This window comes from Cetorhinus maximus, chromosome 9, assembly GCF_964194155.1.
Source record: "Cetorhinus maximus chromosome 9, sCetMax3.hap1.1, whole genome shotgun sequence".
Taxonomy (NCBI): domain Eukaryota; kingdom Metazoa; phylum Chordata; class Chondrichthyes; order Lamniformes; family Cetorhinidae; genus Cetorhinus; species Cetorhinus maximus.
In genome coordinates this window covers 125,106,298-125,124,210 of record NC_135887.1, presented here as the reverse complement: position 1 = coordinate 125,124,210, position 17,913 = coordinate 125,106,298, and the positions used below count along the sequence as shown (strand labels likewise).

The 17,913-nt window shown below is 43.0% G+C and overlaps 1 protein-coding gene across 1 annotated transcript in view; it reads left to right on the top strand.

Moving 5' to 3' along the window:
* Window positions 1-101: 101 nt before the first annotated feature.
* Window positions 102-17,913, top strand: part of tpcn2 (two pore segment channel 2) — a 61,279-nt gene continuing 43,467 nt past the window's right edge. The window contains exons 1-9 of the mRNA XM_078549497.1: window positions 102-310; window positions 2,320-2,369; window positions 4,543-4,619; window positions 8,393-8,570; window positions 12,746-12,862; window positions 13,812-13,918; window positions 14,472-14,544; window positions 15,575-15,671; window positions 17,252-17,317. Of these exons, the coding sequence (XP_078405623.1) occupies window positions 109-310; window positions 2,320-2,369; window positions 4,543-4,619; window positions 8,393-8,570; window positions 12,746-12,862; window positions 13,812-13,918; window positions 14,472-14,544; window positions 15,575-15,671; window positions 17,252-17,317 (967 nt within the window). The 5' untranslated portion in view covers window positions 102-108. The remainder of the gene's footprint in view (window positions 311-2,319; window positions 2,370-4,542; window positions 4,620-8,392; window positions 8,571-12,745; window positions 12,863-13,811; window positions 13,919-14,471; window positions 14,545-15,574; window positions 15,672-17,251; window positions 17,318-17,913) is intronic.

Genomic DNA, 17,913 nt, shown 5'->3' with positions numbered 1-17,913 from the left:
TTTTTTTTTAAGGAAAGAGTTAGTTGAGTTAGTTGTGGTTTTTAGTTGACGATCCTCTCGGGAGTAAGAGAATTCTGTTTGTCTTTCAACAGCGCAAATTCCGTTTTGATGGAGACTGACCCACTCCTCGGGCGCCGAAGCTCATCCTGGCACAACTTAGGAAGCGGGGAGAGTCGCAGGTCGGATTCCTCGGGACCCCGGAGCAGCAGCAGCCGCAGCCGCAACAACAGCAGCAGCCGCAGCCGCAGCCGCAACAACAGCAGCAGCCGCAGCCGCAACAACAGCAGCAGCAGCTGCACTACTCAGCTAGGTACAGGGAGCAAGGGGGTAAAACCCAGGGACAGGGGAGGGAGGGAGACGAGGCACTGGGACAGGGGGGGGGGGGGCAGACAGCCCCAACCAGCCCTCGCCGAAATGATAATGGGAATTGTCAGATGTTTCTACACTGCCTGCTGTCATAACTGAGGCAAAGTAAGATGGTTATGGTTGTTGGACGCCACTCAACTTGGCCCCAGAATATTAATGTCCCTCTTAGCTGTTCCTCCCCAACCATCTTCAGCTGCTTGATCAATATCTGTCCTTCCATCATACAGTCAGAAGTGGGGATATTTGCAATGTTCAGTTCTATTTGTAATTCCTCAGGTAATGAAGCAGTACATGCACCAAGGTCTGGACAACGTTCAGGCTTGGTGATCTCCACAGGAGAGTCTAGCTATCTTCCCTTGGCATTGAAAGAAATTATTATCATTGAAACCTCATCATTGGCATCTTGGGAACATCTTTGGCTAGAAACATAACTGGACTAGCTATATAAATACAATGGGTACAAGAGCTGGTCTAAGGCTATGTATTTTGAGGTGAGTAACTTGCCTCGAGTCCCCAAGGCAGAATTCAGCAGAGCGATAGAATATTCTCCACTTGCTCGAAAGAGTACAGTTCCAACAACACTCGAGCAGCTCCATCATCCAGGACAAAGCAGCCTGTTTAATTGGCATCCTGTCAATCACCCTGCACGATGGCTACAATGTGTACCATTTTCTAAATGCACTGTGACAATTCAATTCTTTGACCGCACCTCCAGAGCTGTGACCTTTACTGTCGAAAAGGGCAGCAGGTGCATGGGAACACCACCTGCATGTTCCCTTCCCAAGTCCCATCCACCCTGATTTGAAACTATTTCCCTGTTTATCATTGCTGGGTCAAAAATCCTGGAACCACCCCCCCACCACCTATCAGCAAAGTAGTATCTGCACCACATGGATTGCAGTAATTCAAGAAGGTGGTCACTACCACCCTCTCTAGCACAATTGGCTCTGAGCCATAAATGCTTGCCTTGCCAGTGAAACTCACTGCCCATGAATGAATATGTACAGTTGGGGGATTGAAAAGAAGCAGCTCTCTTGAGTGCACTCCATATTGAGCGAGTTGTATTTTTATTTAAATTGATTGCTCCATTTGGTTTGAAAACTGCCGAGCAGGATGAGTGGGCCTCCGTGTGTCCGGACATCTGGTGGTTGAATGGGAAAGAGGGCATTAGGTGATATTGTATAGGTGCACTGAAGTACTTTGCTATTCTAATTGCTTGGTAATTGCAGTAAGGTTTTGACTTTGAAGCTGCTCAGTGTGTAAACTCTGTAGGGTTGCCTTTTGCATAGACAATCCAAATCTCTTTGGGAATAACGAGCTACTTTGCATGTTATCTCTGTTGTATGTTGGAAATGTCATGTTTGATCTGTCAGGAAAGGACTAATGTTCATGTGTTAGCAATTTTTGTTTCAATTGCAAAAGTGGTAAAATTGCTCTTAAAGAAACTTGTTTGTCCAAACTATTGTGGTTACATGAGAGGGAACATTAATTATCAGGCAGGAAACTGTCATTCCTCAGTGTTTTGGCACAGAAAAACACTCTGACCTAGAGTGCCTGTGCTAGCTCCTTGATATATTCGGCTTAGTCCCACACCCAGCCTTTCCCACAACACTGAAATGTAGCTCTTTTTATGATAGCAATTGCTGTTAAATTTCATATAAAGCGATATCTGATTTGGGGAAATGGCTGTTCTGTCTAAGATCTATTGGTTCTAAATATGAAAATGGCCTATTAGACTTGACTCCTAAATTAGTTAACATTGTGGATTTTTCTTGCAGTTGAATGCATACATGCATTTGTTCTTTTTTTAAGAACAATAAAATGTCTGAGTTTATTTTCCAAGATTTTGAGACCCAGATAAATTAATACGATTAGTAGTATAAAATAGAGATCAATTTCAAGTTTTGTAACTGAGTTAATACACTGAAAGACAGCATTTTTTTAAATTGACAGATGATTTGTATATTCAGCAAGCTGCTGTGTTTATTGAAGATGCAATACAGGTATGTTTTCACTTTTTAAAAAAAAATTGCATGTTTCTTTGCATGTTTCACTGTGTGAATTAATGGTTCTACAAAAAAATCTGTTGGTTGTATGAAAAATTCAAGAAATCAAGTTTATCTGATGACTTATTTGGCATGTGATAAACTTGATTGTACTAAGGAAATTCTTGAATCTTGTGCACCATAACTCGACTCTGAATGTAAAATGTGTATCTTTCACTTAACCAGTTGTGAAATCTCCAGAGGCAAGTTACAAGAAACCTGAATGATGGTTTAGTTTAAATAGATACCACATTTTGCCTGTTAATCATACTAGCGCCAACTTGAGAGAACTCATTTTTTATCATTGCCTTAAAGTTAAATCCTGTTGCTGCAGGTTCAGGGATTTGCCATTTAATTTTAGCTATTGAGTTTGCATGGGCAGTGGAGATTCTGTTAGAGTTTATAAACATTTTGCTTTAACCTTTTTACCCAAATCAGCAAATGTTTGTATTGTAGCAGGGAAAATGACAGTTTGATTATTAATCCAAAAGTTTGATTATAAATCCAAAACTTGCCTGTTGCGGTTATTCAATCTCAGTGTGTAAGCAGTGTGCATGAAGTGATATGAAAACAAAAAATGCTGGAAAAACTCAGGTCTGGCAGCGTCTGTGGAGAGAGAAACAGAGCTAATGTTTCGAGTCCATATGACCACATAAATGTTTACTTAAGTAACTAATCATTTACTGTTTGCTGCAGGATTTTTTTATAAAAGGAAAATATGGCCATCAGTAATGCTTTTAAATATCTGTACATTGCACCATAACTTGTTTTGCAGGAATGAGTGATGCATGAAATTTCTGTGTCAGCTTAATACGGGTGGGGAGTGGCAGGAGACACAGCAAGCAATGTTAAAGCATGAGAGAAAGCAAGCACTCTCTCGCTCTCCCTCCCCTTTGGCAATACCTTTCATCCTTTTGTTGTCCCAAATGTTTTCCAACTAACGGATTAATATTAATAGTTTGGAACATCTTGTAGATAAATCCACTAATTTGCAAGGTTAAGCAGCAGAAATGGTTTTCGTGATGTTGGTTGAAACAAAATTGTTGGCCAGGGCATGGAGGAAACTCCTTCTGAAATAGTGCCTTTGTTAAATGCCTTGTCAGAAAGGCAGCATCTCCACTGGCTCATATGGACCTGTTGGACCAAATGGACTGTTTCTGTGCTGTAAATTCTATATATCTCAGCACTCCCTTATTCAGGTCAGCTTAAATGGGTTTCTGGCGGAGTGCTACCCATTGACTCATTGACACTTGACATAAGTAACTTGTGTAGTCTGTGCAATTCTTAAAACCGTTCCTTCAAACCCAGTTGGTGAGCTGAAGCTTGCAGGGGCAATTGATGGCAACTTCAATTATTATGTTCAAAGCATATTTGGCAAGGGATACAACCAAGTGTCTTCAAATTCAGTTGGTCAGGAAAAATAAATGCTCAGTGATTTTGTATATAAAACCTAGTGCTGTAACCAAATGAGAAGATTTCAGATTGCAGAGGATAATTCCTCAATGCGCAACAAACTACCCAGGTTGCACATTTGTGGTCATTTGGGATGCTGAATAGAGAAAGGTCAAAGGCTGCGATCAAATTCTGTCAATCCTCATCTGCCACTTTGTTCTTTGTGCTGTCTAATGTCTGCAAGTTGGTTTTCCCTCCCATTTTGCACACATTGCCCCTGTCCTGCACACCTTCAATTTCCACTGTGAACCAGGTTAGTGCACTTTGGGGAGCAGCTTACACCACCGAGATATTTAAGCCTATTTCCAAGTAGGGAATAGTGTAGATTGCTGATCATGCATTACTGCGTTGTTACATACATTTTTGCATTTGTTTAATAAATGTTTTTTGATTATAAAACCAAGTTGTTATACTTCTATTTTTACTAGCCTGAACATATTTTAGTAAAATTTTCGTGACTGTCTTCCCATATAATTACTTTGATTTTCTTCGGGGGCCCCCATTCATTTTGAGATATTGATTCTTCCATTTTAACTAACTTTTCTTATCCTCTTTTTAAAAAAAAAAAATCTGACATGAATTGTTCGAGTACCTTTTTTGATTTGTTTTAATAAGCTGACTTGAAAGCTGCAGCCACAGTCACTGAATTTGTTCTGTCTGACTTGGCCTTTGCTTGCAGTATCGTACCATAAATCATCGAGTAGATTCCCGGTCCCTACAACTTTACCGATGGTACTACTCGGAGGCTTGTCGATGGTAAGACCAATACTATAGAATCTCTTTCTTTAACCATTTGAACTCTTGACAAAGCTGAATTTTTTTTTTTTGCACGTTTTGTGAACTTGCTGTGATTTAATCTTTCTGATGACCTATTGGATAGTATAGTTTATGTATTAATTTCGCTGTTTATGCTTTAGTTTCACTACCTTGGGAAAATGAAGAGAATGCAGTTTATGTAAATATTAAGGTGTTTGCTGAGGTGTCTGTCTCATGGGTATAGAAGGAAATAGAGCAACATGGATCAAGAAGGTATTTGGATGTAAATAGTTTGGGCAAATGTGTATTGCATGAATTGGAGAAAAGTTGGAAGTGATATACCTCGGAGAACAGTGCTGGGTCCACTTCTGTACTGTGTAATAGATAATTTAGATTTAGGCACAAGGAGCACAATCTCAATCTGCTGACAACGTGAAAGTAATTGCTTGGTAAACACTTGAGACTTTGAAGATGCAAAGGTTGTCGAAATGGACCTATGCAATTTAAGGTCGCCTGGATTTTTTGCTTTTTACCTCATGAGCATGTTGGCAAGAGAAAAACAGAATTACCTGGAAAAACTCAGCAGGTCTGGCAGCATCGGTGGAGAAGAAAAGAGTTGACGTTTCGAGTCCACATGACCCTTCAACAGAACTGAAGTATAGTTAGGAGAGGGGTGAAATATAAGCTGGTTTAAGGTGGGGGGCGGGGGCAGAGAAGTTGAGGGTGGGGTGGTTGTAGGGACAAGCAAGCAGTGATAGGAGCAGATAATCAAAAGATGTCGCAGACAAAAAGATCAAAGAGGTGTTGAAGGTGGTGATATTATCTAAGAAAAGTGCTAATTAAGAATGGATGGCAGGACACTCAAGGTACAGCTCTAGTGGGGGTGGGGTGGAAAGACTGACAAGGTATTAGTTGTAGATTTAAAAATAATGGAAATAGGTGGGAAAAGAAAAATCTATATAAATTATTGAAAAAAAAAGGGAAGGGGAAGAAACGGGGCGGGGATGGGGGGAGGGGGAGTTTAAGATCTAAAGTTGTTGAATTCAATATTCAGCCCAGAAGGCTGTAAAGTGCCTAGTCGGAAGATGAGGTGCTGTTCCTCCAGTTTGCGTTGGGCTTCACTGGAACAATGCAGCAAGCCAAGGACAGACATGTGGGCAAGAGAGCAGGGTGGAGTGTTAAAATGGCAAGCGACAGGGAGGTTTGGGTCTTTCTTGTGGACAGACCGCAGGTGTTCTGCAAAGTGGTCGCCCAGTTTGCGTTTGGTCTCTCCAACGTGGAAGTCCATTAGCTGTCTCAATTTCTCTGCTCCTCTCACCCATTCTAATCTGAACTTGCTGCACTCCGTTCTCTCAGGTCCAACCCCAACATTGTCATCAAACCCGCTGACAAGGGTGGTGCTGTTGTTGTCTGGCGCACTGACCTCTACCTCGCGGAGGCTGAGCGTCAACTCGCAGACACTTACTCCTACCTCTCCCTGGACCATGACCCCACCACGGAACATCAAGCCATTGTTTCCAGGACTGTCACTGACCTCATCTCCTCTGGAAATCTTCCTCCCACAGCTTCCAACCTGATAGTCGCCCAACCTCGGACGGCCCGCTTCTACCTCCTACCCAAAATCCACAAACAGAACTGTCCCGGCAGACCGATCGTGTCAGCCTGTTCCTGCCCCACGGAACTCATTTCTCGTTATCTTGACTCCCTTCTCTCTCCCCTTGCCAAGACCCTTCCCACCTACATCTGTGATTCCTCTGACACCTTACGTCACATCAACAATTTCCAGTTCCCTAGCCCCAACCGCTTCCTCTTCACCATGGATATCCAATCCCTCTACACCTCCATCCCCCACCAGGATGGTCTGAGGGCCCTTAGCTTCTTCCTCGAACAGAGGCCCGAACAATCCCCATCCACCACTACTCTCCTCCGTCTGGCTGAACTTGTTCTCACACTGAACAATTTCTCCTTTAACTCCTCTCACTTCCTCCAAATAAAAGGTGTGGCTATGGGTACCCGCATGGGCCCCAGCTATGCCTGTCTCTTTATGGGGTACGTGGAACATTCCTTGTTCCAGTCCTACTCTGGCCCCCTCCCACAACTCTTTCTCCGGTACATCGATGATTACTTCGGTGCTGCTTCATGCTCTCGTCGGGACCTGGAAAAATTTATTAATTTTGCTTCCAATCTCCACCCCTCCATCATTTTCACATGGTCCATCTCTGACACTTCTCTTCCCTTCCTTGACCTCTCTGTCTCAATTTCTGATGATAGACTGTCCATCAATATCCATTACAAGCCTACCGACTCCCACAGCTACCTCGACTACAGCTCCTCACACCCCGCTTCCTGTAAGGACTCCATCCTATTCTCTCAGTTCCTTCGCCTCCGTCGCATCTGTTCTGATGACGCTACCTTCAAAAACAGTTCCTCTGACATGTCCTCCTTCTTCCTTAACCGAGGTTTTCCACCCACGGTGGTTGACAGGGCCCTCAACCGTGTCCGGCCCATCTCCCGCGCATCCGCCCTCAAGCCTTCTCCTCCCTCCCAGAAATATGATAGGGTCCCCCTTGTCCTTACTTATCACCCCACCAGCCTCCGCATTCAAAGGATCATCATCCGCCATTTCCGCCAACTCCAGCATGATGCCACCACCAAACACATCTTCCCTTCACCCCCCCCTGGCAGCATTCTGTAGGGATTGTTCCCTCCGGGACACCCTGGTCCACTCCTCCATCACCCCCTACTCCTCAACCCCCACCTATGGCACCTCCCCATGCCCACGCAGAAGATGCAACACCTGCCCCTTCACTTCCTCTTTCCTCACCGTCCAAGGGCCCAAACACTCCTTTCAAGTGAAGCAGCATTTCACTTGCATTTCCCCTAACTTAGTCTACTGCATTCGTTGCTCCCAATGCGGTCTCCTCTGCATTGGAGAGACCAAACGCAAACTGGGCGACCGCTTTGCAGAACACCTGCGGTCTGTCCGCAAGAAAGACCCAAACCTCCCTGTCGCTTGCTATTTTAACACTCTACCCTGCTCTCTTGCCCACATGTCTGTCCTTGGCTTGCTGCATTGTTCCAGTGAAGCCCAACGCAAACTGGAGGAATAGCACCTCATCTTCCGACTAGGCACTTTACAGCCTTCCGGGCTGAATATTGAATTCAACAACTTTAGATCTTAAACTCCCCCTCCCCCCATCCCCACCCCGTTTCTTCCCCTTCCCTTTTTTCAATAATTTATATAGATTTTTCTTTTCCCACCTATTTCCATTATTTTTAAATCTACAACTAATACCTTGTCAGTCTTTCCACCCCACCCCCACTAGAGCTGTACCTTGAGTGTCCTGCCATCCATTCTTAATTAGCATATTTTCTTAGATAATATCACCACCTTCAACACCTCTTTGATCCTTTTGTCTGCGACATCTTTTGATTATCTGCTCCTATCACTGCTTGCTTGTCCCTACAACCACCCCACCCTCAACTTCTCTGCCCCCGCCCCCCCACCTTAAACCAGCTTATATTTCACCCCTCTCCTAACTATACTTCAGTTCTGATGAAGGGTCATGTGGACTCGAAACGTCGACTCTTTTCTTCTCCACCGATGCTGCCAGACCTGCTGAGTTTTTCCAGGTAATTCTGTTTTTGTTTTGGATTTCCAGCATCCGCAGTAGCTTTTTGTTTTTATCTCTATGTTGGCAAGAGGCTGAATTACTGCTTTGTCTCGCTGCAGGTTTTTTTTGTTTGTGCCATTCTTATGTTTCTTTTCTTAGGGTTTTGAACACGGCTATATTTGTGATTTTGGCCTTGGCCTTTTTTGAAAAACCTTCATCTTTGAGTGTTACATCTGACCCCCGATTCCGCCATGTACTTTGGGAGCCTCCTTGTGGATTGACTGAAGGCATTGAAGCAACTTGTCTTCTCTTCTTTATTGTTGATGTAGTGATAAAGGTAAGTTTTTTCTTTACCTGTTGCCCATATGCTCACCGAATCCTGAACTATCATGGCTTTTTTTTTTGGGGGACAGTAACGTCTATGGATTCAGTTGTCTTGCAAGTTTTTTTTTGTTAAATATTTAACGAAAAACTCTAATCTAGATTTTAACTTGGTGTTGAACTTTACTTTTCATGAACAGAAGGATGCTGTTGGAATTTAGTGTTTGTAACCGATATCTAAAAATGCTATTCCAAAGCACTGAAAGGTAACACAGGATTCGCAATTGAAGCTTCAACTAGCATTTATATTGTGCTGTTAGCATTCACTGTTAAGTTTTAGGCTGTGGTGTTTGCTGCTGGTGAGGGCTACTTGTGAGAAGTTTGAAGGAGACCCCTTGCACCTTTGCCTGAAATTCCCAGCTTTCCAGAAATGGTTCTAGGGGCATTTCCACTGATGGGACCTGAGAGCATGGAAACTTGGATAATTTTCACGGCACTTGCCCTATTTTTTTTTTTTTTAAACCCTGATTTACTTGAAGTTGTTCCCAAGACTTGGGATTGCAGCCCTTTTAAATCGATGTCAAAGCACTCCAGCGCCACCGGCTCTGCTTCCCTACCACCCCGGCTCTCCACCGACATTGGCCGGATTAAGAAACTGGGAATTCTGGGTGGTGAGCCAGGCTGAGGAAGGAGAGGGGCCGAGCAGAGATTTGGGGGCGGTGGGAAGTTTAAACAGTGCTGGAGTGCAGGGGTTGGGGAAAGGGGGGTGTGGGGGGTGAGGCAGGTAAGAAGGGGTGAAGAGCCTGGGGGGGGGCGGTGGTTGGGGTTGGGGGTGGGTGGGTGAGGCAGGTAAGGAGGGGTGAAGAGCCTCGGAGCGGGGTTTGACTGTGGATGAGGAAGAAGAACGTAGAATTGAAAAAAAATAGATGACAAATGCATTGAAAAACATTGACCTTGAGCTGAAGGCAGACCTCGAGGGGCATGTCTTTAGCTAATGAGGTGACATGGAGTGTGGCATCATAGAATTGCACCTTGTGATGAGGGCTCACCTTTCACGTCACCAGTGGATCCACACTGCAGCCATGGGATGTTCCAAAGGCTCCATCGCGAATTAAGGTAAGGCTGCAGCTTTGAACACAGTCAGCACTGCGTGCTCCTGCACTGCCACTGACTGGAAGACCCAGGTGAGAATTTTACTCGCACTGTCAGTTGCAACATGGACCTCGTGCAGTTTAGTAATGCACGGTGACACACTGACCAAATTTGCAGTGTTCAAAAGTACAGCAAACTTGTCCTGTGCAGTTGTTTGGCACTACCACTGTGCTAATTGGGATAGATGCCAAACGGATCTAGCAACTCAAGATTGGGCATCCATGAGGTGCTGTGGGCCATCAGCAGCAGCAGAATTGTACTTGACCACAACCTGTAAACTCCTCATTGTCTGCATATCCCCACTCTACTATTACCATTAAGCCAGGGGATGAACGCTGGTTCAATGAAGGGTGCAGGAGGGCATGCCAGGAGCAACACCAGGCATACCTAAAAATGAGTTGTCAACCTGGTGAAGCTATAACACAGCATAAGCAGCCAGTGATAGACAGAGCTAAGTGATCCCACAACCAATCAGATCTAAGCTCTACAGTCCTACCACGTCCAGTCATGAATAGTGGCTAAACAACTCACTGGAGGAGGAGGCTCCAAAAATATCCCCATCCTCGATGATGGGGGAGCCGAGTACACCAGTGCAAAAGATAAGGCTGAAGCATTTATACAATGTTCAGCCAGGAGTGCTGAGTGGATGATCCATCTCGGCCTCCTCAGGAGGTCCCCAGAATCACAGATGCCCATCTTTAGCCAATTCAATTCACCCCATGTGATATCAAGAAACGGCTGAAGGCACTGGATACTGCAAAGGCTCTGGGCTCTGACAATGTTCTGGCAATAGTACTGAAGACTTGTGCTTCAGAACTTGCCACAACTTAGCCAAGCTGTTCCAGTACATCTACAGCACTGGCATCTACCTGGCTATGTTGGGGGGGAAAGGGGGAACATCCTATATATGTCCTGTACACACAAAGCAGGACAAATCCAACCCGGCCAAACTTCAGTAAGGTAATGGAAGGGGTCATCAACAGTGCTATCAAGCGGCACTTGCTTAACAATAACCTGCTCACTGATGCACAGTTTGGGTTCTGCCAGGGTCACTCCACTCCTGACTTCATTACAGCTTGGTTCAAACATGGGCAGAAGAGCTGAAACCCTGAGTTGAGGTGATAGTGACTGCGCTTGACATCAAGGCCACATTTGATTGAGTGTGGCATCAAGAAGTCCTAGCAAAACTGGAGTCAGTGGGAATCAGGGAAAACTCCCTGGTTGGGGTCATACCTAGCACAAAGGAAGATGGGTGTCGTTGTTGGTCAGTCATCTCAGCACCAGGATATCACTGCAGGAGTCCCTCAGGGTCGTGCCTTAGGCCCAACCATCTTCAGCTGCTTCATCAGTAACCTCCCTTCCATCATAAGGTCAGAAGTGGGGATTGTGCAATCATCAGTGATAATGTTCAGCATCATTTGCACTGCCTCAGATACTGAAGTAGTCCATGTCCAAATGCAGCAAGACCTGGACAATATCTAGACTTGGGCTGACAAGTGGCAAGTAACATAGTTGCACCACAGAAGTGCCAGGCAATTACCATCTCCAACAAGAGAGTATCTAACCATCTGCCCTTTGATGTTCAATGGCATTACCATCACTGAATCCTCCACTATCCACATCCTGGGGGGTTACCATTGACCAGAAACTGAACTGGACTAGCCACATAAATACTGTGACTACAAGCGCAGGTCAGAAGCTAGGAATCGTGCAATGAGTAACTCACCTCGTGACTCCCCAGAGCCTGTCCACTATCTACCAAGGCACAAGTCAGGGGTGTGATGGAATATTCCCCACTTGCCTGGATGAGTGCAGCCGCCACAACACGCAAACTTCACACCGTCCAGGATAAAGCAGCCCACTTAATTGGCACCAAATCCACAAACATTCACTCCCTGCACCACTGACTCACAGTAGCAGCATGTGTATACCATCTACAAGATGCACTGCAGGAGTTCACCAAGGTTCCTTTAGACAGCACCTTCCATACCCACGACCACTACCACCTAGAAGGACAAGGGCAGCAGATAGATGGGAGCACCACCACCTGGAAGTTCCCTTCCAAGTCCATCTCCATCCTGGCTTGGAAATATATCACCTTCCTTCTCCGTTGCTGGGTCAAAATCCTGGAACTTCCTTCTTAACAGCATTGTGGATGTATCGACACCACATGGACTGCAGCTGTTCAAGAAGGCAGCTCACTACCACCTTTTCAAGGGCAATTAGGGATGAGCAATAAATGCTGACCCAGCCAGTGAAGCCCACATCCCAAGAATGAATAAAAAGTAATGGTAGACAGTATTTATCTCAAGATCACATTTATCTATAATCCAATATTTAGGTTCAAATAATGTGCATACTCACCTAGCATTCTTCTAATGTAATTTTTGTTCCAGGTGTGACTCCTAACTCCTGCTGTGCAATGCACCTTTCTGCTGCACTGCAGTGTAATTGCACAGTATATATGTCCTGATGGTACTTCGTTTTGCAGGAGGCCAGTATAATCTAGTGGGTGTGCTTTGTACATACTTGCATTAACTTTTCATCTGGCATTGGATCTAATGTTATGCCATGCATTTGGCACCAAATAGGTTTGTTGACAGTAACTTAGTTGTGGATGTTTTGAGTTTGTCACCTTAACTCTGCTTCATCTAAAGTACTATGATGATGAATGTGGCGTGTAGATTGAATATTGCTGAAAAGACACACATTACAGCCAGTTAGTTGACAAGTCAACAAATCAGCATCCTTTTCTCTGATAGTGGTTGTGATTGTTTGAAGTTTGGCATTCTTGTTTGTCCTGACGAATACAAGATGGAAAGCTGTGGCAACATGTCACACTTTTTTTTCCAGCAATATTTCAAGTGTGAGAATTCTTTTATTTATTTTATTTTTTTGGGTGGTTCTCTGAACTACTCCCTCCCAGTGTCTGTGTTTTGCAGGTCACTCCTCTCATGCATGATATATTAACCAGCTCTTCAAGCCTTGAAATGAGTTGACCTCTTGATATTCATTCATAAACACTGCATTTTTATACAGAGCTATTTAATAGGATGGGAAGAATTCCAAAAGTCAAAATGGCTGATTGCCTATACTCTTGTACTTGCTGCTTCCATTGTGGATTGGACTGTGTCTCTATCCTTGCTTTGTGAGGAGGTAAGTAATCAGACACATTGTTTTGTTTACAGCTTAATTAGCTTGGTGAGACTAGTGCAGGATAATGCAGATATTGTTCGAGCTACATAACCTGAATCCTCATTGCACATCAGTATATTTCAATGATATAGTGAAATCATGCAATATCGCATTATCCCAGATTTTTACTACTGTTCTTATCCTTAATTTGGGAATGGGTTTTGTGGTGGGCTGAAAGTGTTGCATTTGATGCAGTTAGCATCCATCAAGCAAATGATAGTGTTGTAAGATGATGTGTGTAGTTTGGTGGGTCTCATGAAGCAGTTCTGAATCTTGTATAGTTTAACAGTAAGTATTTATTAACTAAATTATATATGTATAAAGTCTAAGTTAGGAGCTGTTCCACGCTTACCTCTGCACACGTCTCTGTCCTTTGCAAATCTGCCTGCTAGGCTCAGGTCATGTGCTCCTTTACATCATACTTTGGGCGGCACTGTACCCAATCCCATGTTAACGTTTTCTATGCCAGGCCCTTATGCTGCAGGTAGCTTGTAATAGGAATCTGTTACAAACTCTATACTCTGTTTCTCTTGTAATGGTTTCCCTGGGATGACTGCTCCTCATTTCACCTCCTTGAGGCCAGCTGACTGTATTGCCCCATTGTCTAAAACATGCAGCGCATGTCCATTTTTTTTTTATTCCTTGCAACAGACTGAAGGGGTTACATAGTAAATATCAGTAGATAGCTCTAGACAGTGCATTGGATATGATTTCAGCTGGGTTTGTCTTAAATCATTTTAGTTAAGTTTATACTTTTTTAGCTTTAAGACACTTTGCAAATTTTTAGCCTGCTCTGTTCTGTGATGCTGCAATGTCTATTATCAAGGTATTTGAATTACACCAAGTTAAAATAAGAGGGCTCCTGTGTTCTGATTGTGCTGAAAATAGTTGCTTTTCCTTTTTATTGAAGGGAATAAGAGTTAGAAGAATTTTACGGCCATTCTTCCTCCTTCAGAACTCATCAATGATGAAAAAGGCGTTTAAATGCCTCCGACAAACAATACCACAAATCACAAGGTAAAACCTTAAGCAGCTTTTAAGCATACAGTTTTCTCGTGGTTTATTATAACATAAACTAAGCTGATAATCAGGCTATGTACGCTTGAAACTTTTTACACTCCAGGAAAAGCTCACCTGGCTGAGAGAGCATGCAAACATGGCAGAATGTCACTTTTTAGATCGATGTTGGTTTGCAGTGATCATTTATGCAACATCACTGTCATGCTATGAAGTGTTAAATTATGACATTTTCATGAGTGCGTTGAAATATTTGTCATTCCTGAACTTTTACTTAACAGTGTGAAACTGAGCGTTGAATATTTTAATTTTGTGGTCGGTGCAGGATTTTTGAGCTTGCAAATGCAGGGTCATTTGGCCGTTGAAGGATTTCCTATGACTACACAAAGATATTGTACATTTGCAATAGGAATTACAAAACAGTAATCCATATAAAACTATTACCAGGGCTGCTTAGGAAACGGACACAATGAGGAATACAAATGCCATAATTTTATGCTGTTAGGGAGATAAAGATTAAAACTACGTTACATTTTACTTTCTTTTTGAACAGTGTTATGCTGCTTTTAGCCCTGCACTTGTTACTGTTCACTATGATTGCCATGCTGCTGTTCACTCGAGACCAGGTAAAGCTACTTTCATGATAGTTACTTTGATTATGTGATCTTATTTTAAGCCATTGGTACAAAATATTTTTTTAAAATATGAGTAAGGATTTCTATTCTTAGTTCTCATTTTAAGAACAAAGACCAATAGATTCATCATTTTTAGCCATTTTATCACAAAGGTGCACGTGCCTGATTTTTGAAATTGTGAATGGCCCATGCTGAGTAGTTATTGATATAGAAAAATATCTGAAATGAAATTGTATGGGGCACCTGTTGTACTCTTTTTTTTAGCTTCTCTATAAACTCTTTTTTCATTTTTCCTTCAGTTGCATCAACTTGCTCGACAGCTTTGCTCTGCCAAACCTAGTGTGCTGCACGCTTAGATACAGGCCCATTCAGCCCCCTTCTTTTAGCCTTGCCCTAATATTTGAACCATTTTTTATTTGCCCCCTGTTCCCAGGTAGTGTGAGTCTCTCTCCAGTACCTTACACCACGTTTAGTAGTGGAGAACAGCCTGAACGGTATGAAGATATGAGCTATTCTTGAGGGTCAGGCAAATTTGGACGTTCAAATTATTGGTTGTGGTATTTGTTCACTGGTGCACTTGATCCGCACGATTCTCAGTACCCGTGAGAGAGGAGATCATTTCTGTGGCTATCGTGGGCTTTAACCTTAAAAGGGTCTCTGAAGGAGAAGAGAATTTGGCGGGAAAGGGGAGCAAGAAGATGGAAGCAAAGCTGTCTTAAACAGTGCATTACTGCAAAGAGGTTAATGGAGAGTGTCAAGAAAACTGTTGCAGTCAGAAATATTCTGGGAGGGGCTCAAGAACCAATTGACAATTATCTTACTGAGACAAAAGGCTAGGGAACATGAGCCTTCACCACTGAGTGGTACTGTGTGACCATCTATTATTTATTCTGCACACCAGTTTGCTTTCATTTGGCCTCTTTGATTTTCATGTGAAATTTGAGGAATCATATTCAATAGGAAGGAACTAAGCATAGTTTCTAACATTGACAATGTGTTTTCCTTCTGAAACATCTTCTAGACTGAAGACGATAATGAATGGAAGACCTATTTTCGGAATTTTCCAGAGTCTTTGACCTCGTTACTAGTGCTGCTAACAACAGCCAACAACCCTGATGGTAGGTTTTAGAATCCTCCCTCTCTGACTAATGTGTTTTTGTACCATCAGCACATGATTAAGTTCAAGTGAAATATGTTTAATATTCTGTCTGACAATTTGTACCGATTAATCATAAACCAGGAAATCTCTTTCATAAGTAGCTTTTGAGTTGCATAAACTCAGCATTTCTGCTGCTGTAATCCATGAATAATAATGAAATACAATTTTGATTATCAGCAGCCGTAACTTAATCTTGTAATTGAAGCAGTTAATATCGGACCAGGAGTGGGCCATTTAGCCCTTCAAGCCTGTTCTGCTGTTCAATTGAGAACCATGGTCGATTTGGTGACCAGAGCCTTCTGATTTTTAATATCATTTTGGTTAATGAAAATCTATGTTGAAGAGGTATATCAGGATGCATCATGGCATTATCCAGGCTTGACCAAGTTGCAGATATGAGTTTTAAAAGTGCTTGCAAACTAGAATGAATGTGACCTTGAATGAGTCAGTCCATGATAAAGCCAATGAATGTGGCCTTTGGGTCAGGATAAAGTAAGTTGATGAATAGCCTGAGTTATACTGTAATAAACTGACAGGGTCAAGCTATGCAGATTGGGCAAAGCAGCAAACTATCAGGATAGATAAGCACAGGTTATGTTTGGAATGAATTGTGTGCACGTGCGCGTCTGTCTGTCTATGGAAACTAACGTTTAATTGCCTTTTCCAGCATTCTGAAAGAGCATTTTCCATTTATGTACGCTTGTACTAAATAACGGCTCAATCTACCTACACTTGACTCTGTGATGAGTGTCTTTTAGATACTCCACAACAGTATTAATCTCTGATTTCAACATTAACAGTTGACCTAGCATCGACTGCCAATTGTGAAGAGTTCAAAACTTCTGCCGTGTCTGTTTGCTTGCTACAATGCACTTTGTCTTTTCCCTGTTGACTTGCCAACCCCCACCCACCCCCAAACCCCTTGAAAATGGCAATGTTACTGGGCTCTGGTTTATATGAAAACAAAATTGAATGATCATTCTTTGAACCTGGAACTTGGGTATCAGCGCAGGATGTGACTTGGGGTAAGGAGGGATGGATATTCTTGCTCGGCATTCCAGGCAACTCCAGTGGGCAATCACCTAGATGTGATGAAGAAGGGAATCGTGACTGGTTCCTTCCGATTGGTCCAAGGGTATGAAACCCAGTTTCAGCTTGCTTTCCATTAGTTAACACCATGATCATGGATCGTTCTTTGAGACATTGGCCATTAGGGTTCAGCACTATTATTACACATTGACTCAGGTAAAACAGACAGGATTGCGTATAGTTGCAAACTGAAAGGAAGTGTTTTCCTGAAGGTGCACTGCTGTTGCTGTGGGAGAATCTTTCAATGAATGCTTGTTTGTTTTTTATTGCTGTCCTTGGATCCCAAAGGTTAAGTAGCATGAGAATTTTAATCCAATACATTTGACTAAAAATAGCATTCTGTTCGAAATACTTCCATGTACTGGATAATGTTTAACAGGTCACCGTCCCTGGATATTAAAATTTTCTTTTTCTGTATGCTGTTTATCTTACATTCTCTTTCTCCTACAGTGATGATCCCAGCCTATACAAGAAGTCGAGCCTATTCTCTGTTCTTCATTATCTTTAGTCTGATTGGTAAGGCATCCACTTTGTTAAAAAAAAATTGCTGCATCAGGAGCCTGAACAGAAGCAGCATTGGGCAGGCACAGAAAGAGATTCATCAGTTGACCTGCAGGCCTACTAATTTTAAATTTGTCCATGGATGTGGGTGTCACTGGCTAGGCCAGCATTTAATGCCCAACCCTAATTGCCCTTGGTCAGTACATTTAAGTCGAACATAAGTCAGAACAGGTAAGGACAGCAGATTTCCTCCCTTAAAGGGAACCAGATAGATTTTTATAACCATCGTTTCATGGTCATTATCAGACTTGTAATTCCAGAACTTAATTTAATTCAAATGTCTCCATCTGCCATGGCGGGATTCAAACCTGGGTCACTAGAGCCTGACCTTGGAATACTAGTTTAGTGACGATACCACTGTCACTGCCTCCTGTAGCCTATAATACTAAATGGGTGGGTTAACTTCACCGGAAAGTTGTCTGGATTCAAGCCTGTCCTCTGTCCCGCTCCCACTCCCTTTGCTCCATTGTTTGTTGACAAAACCATAAGAGCCTTGTTCATACTCTGGAACTCTTCTCCCCCCCCCCCACCACCTTTAAACTTTGTATTTC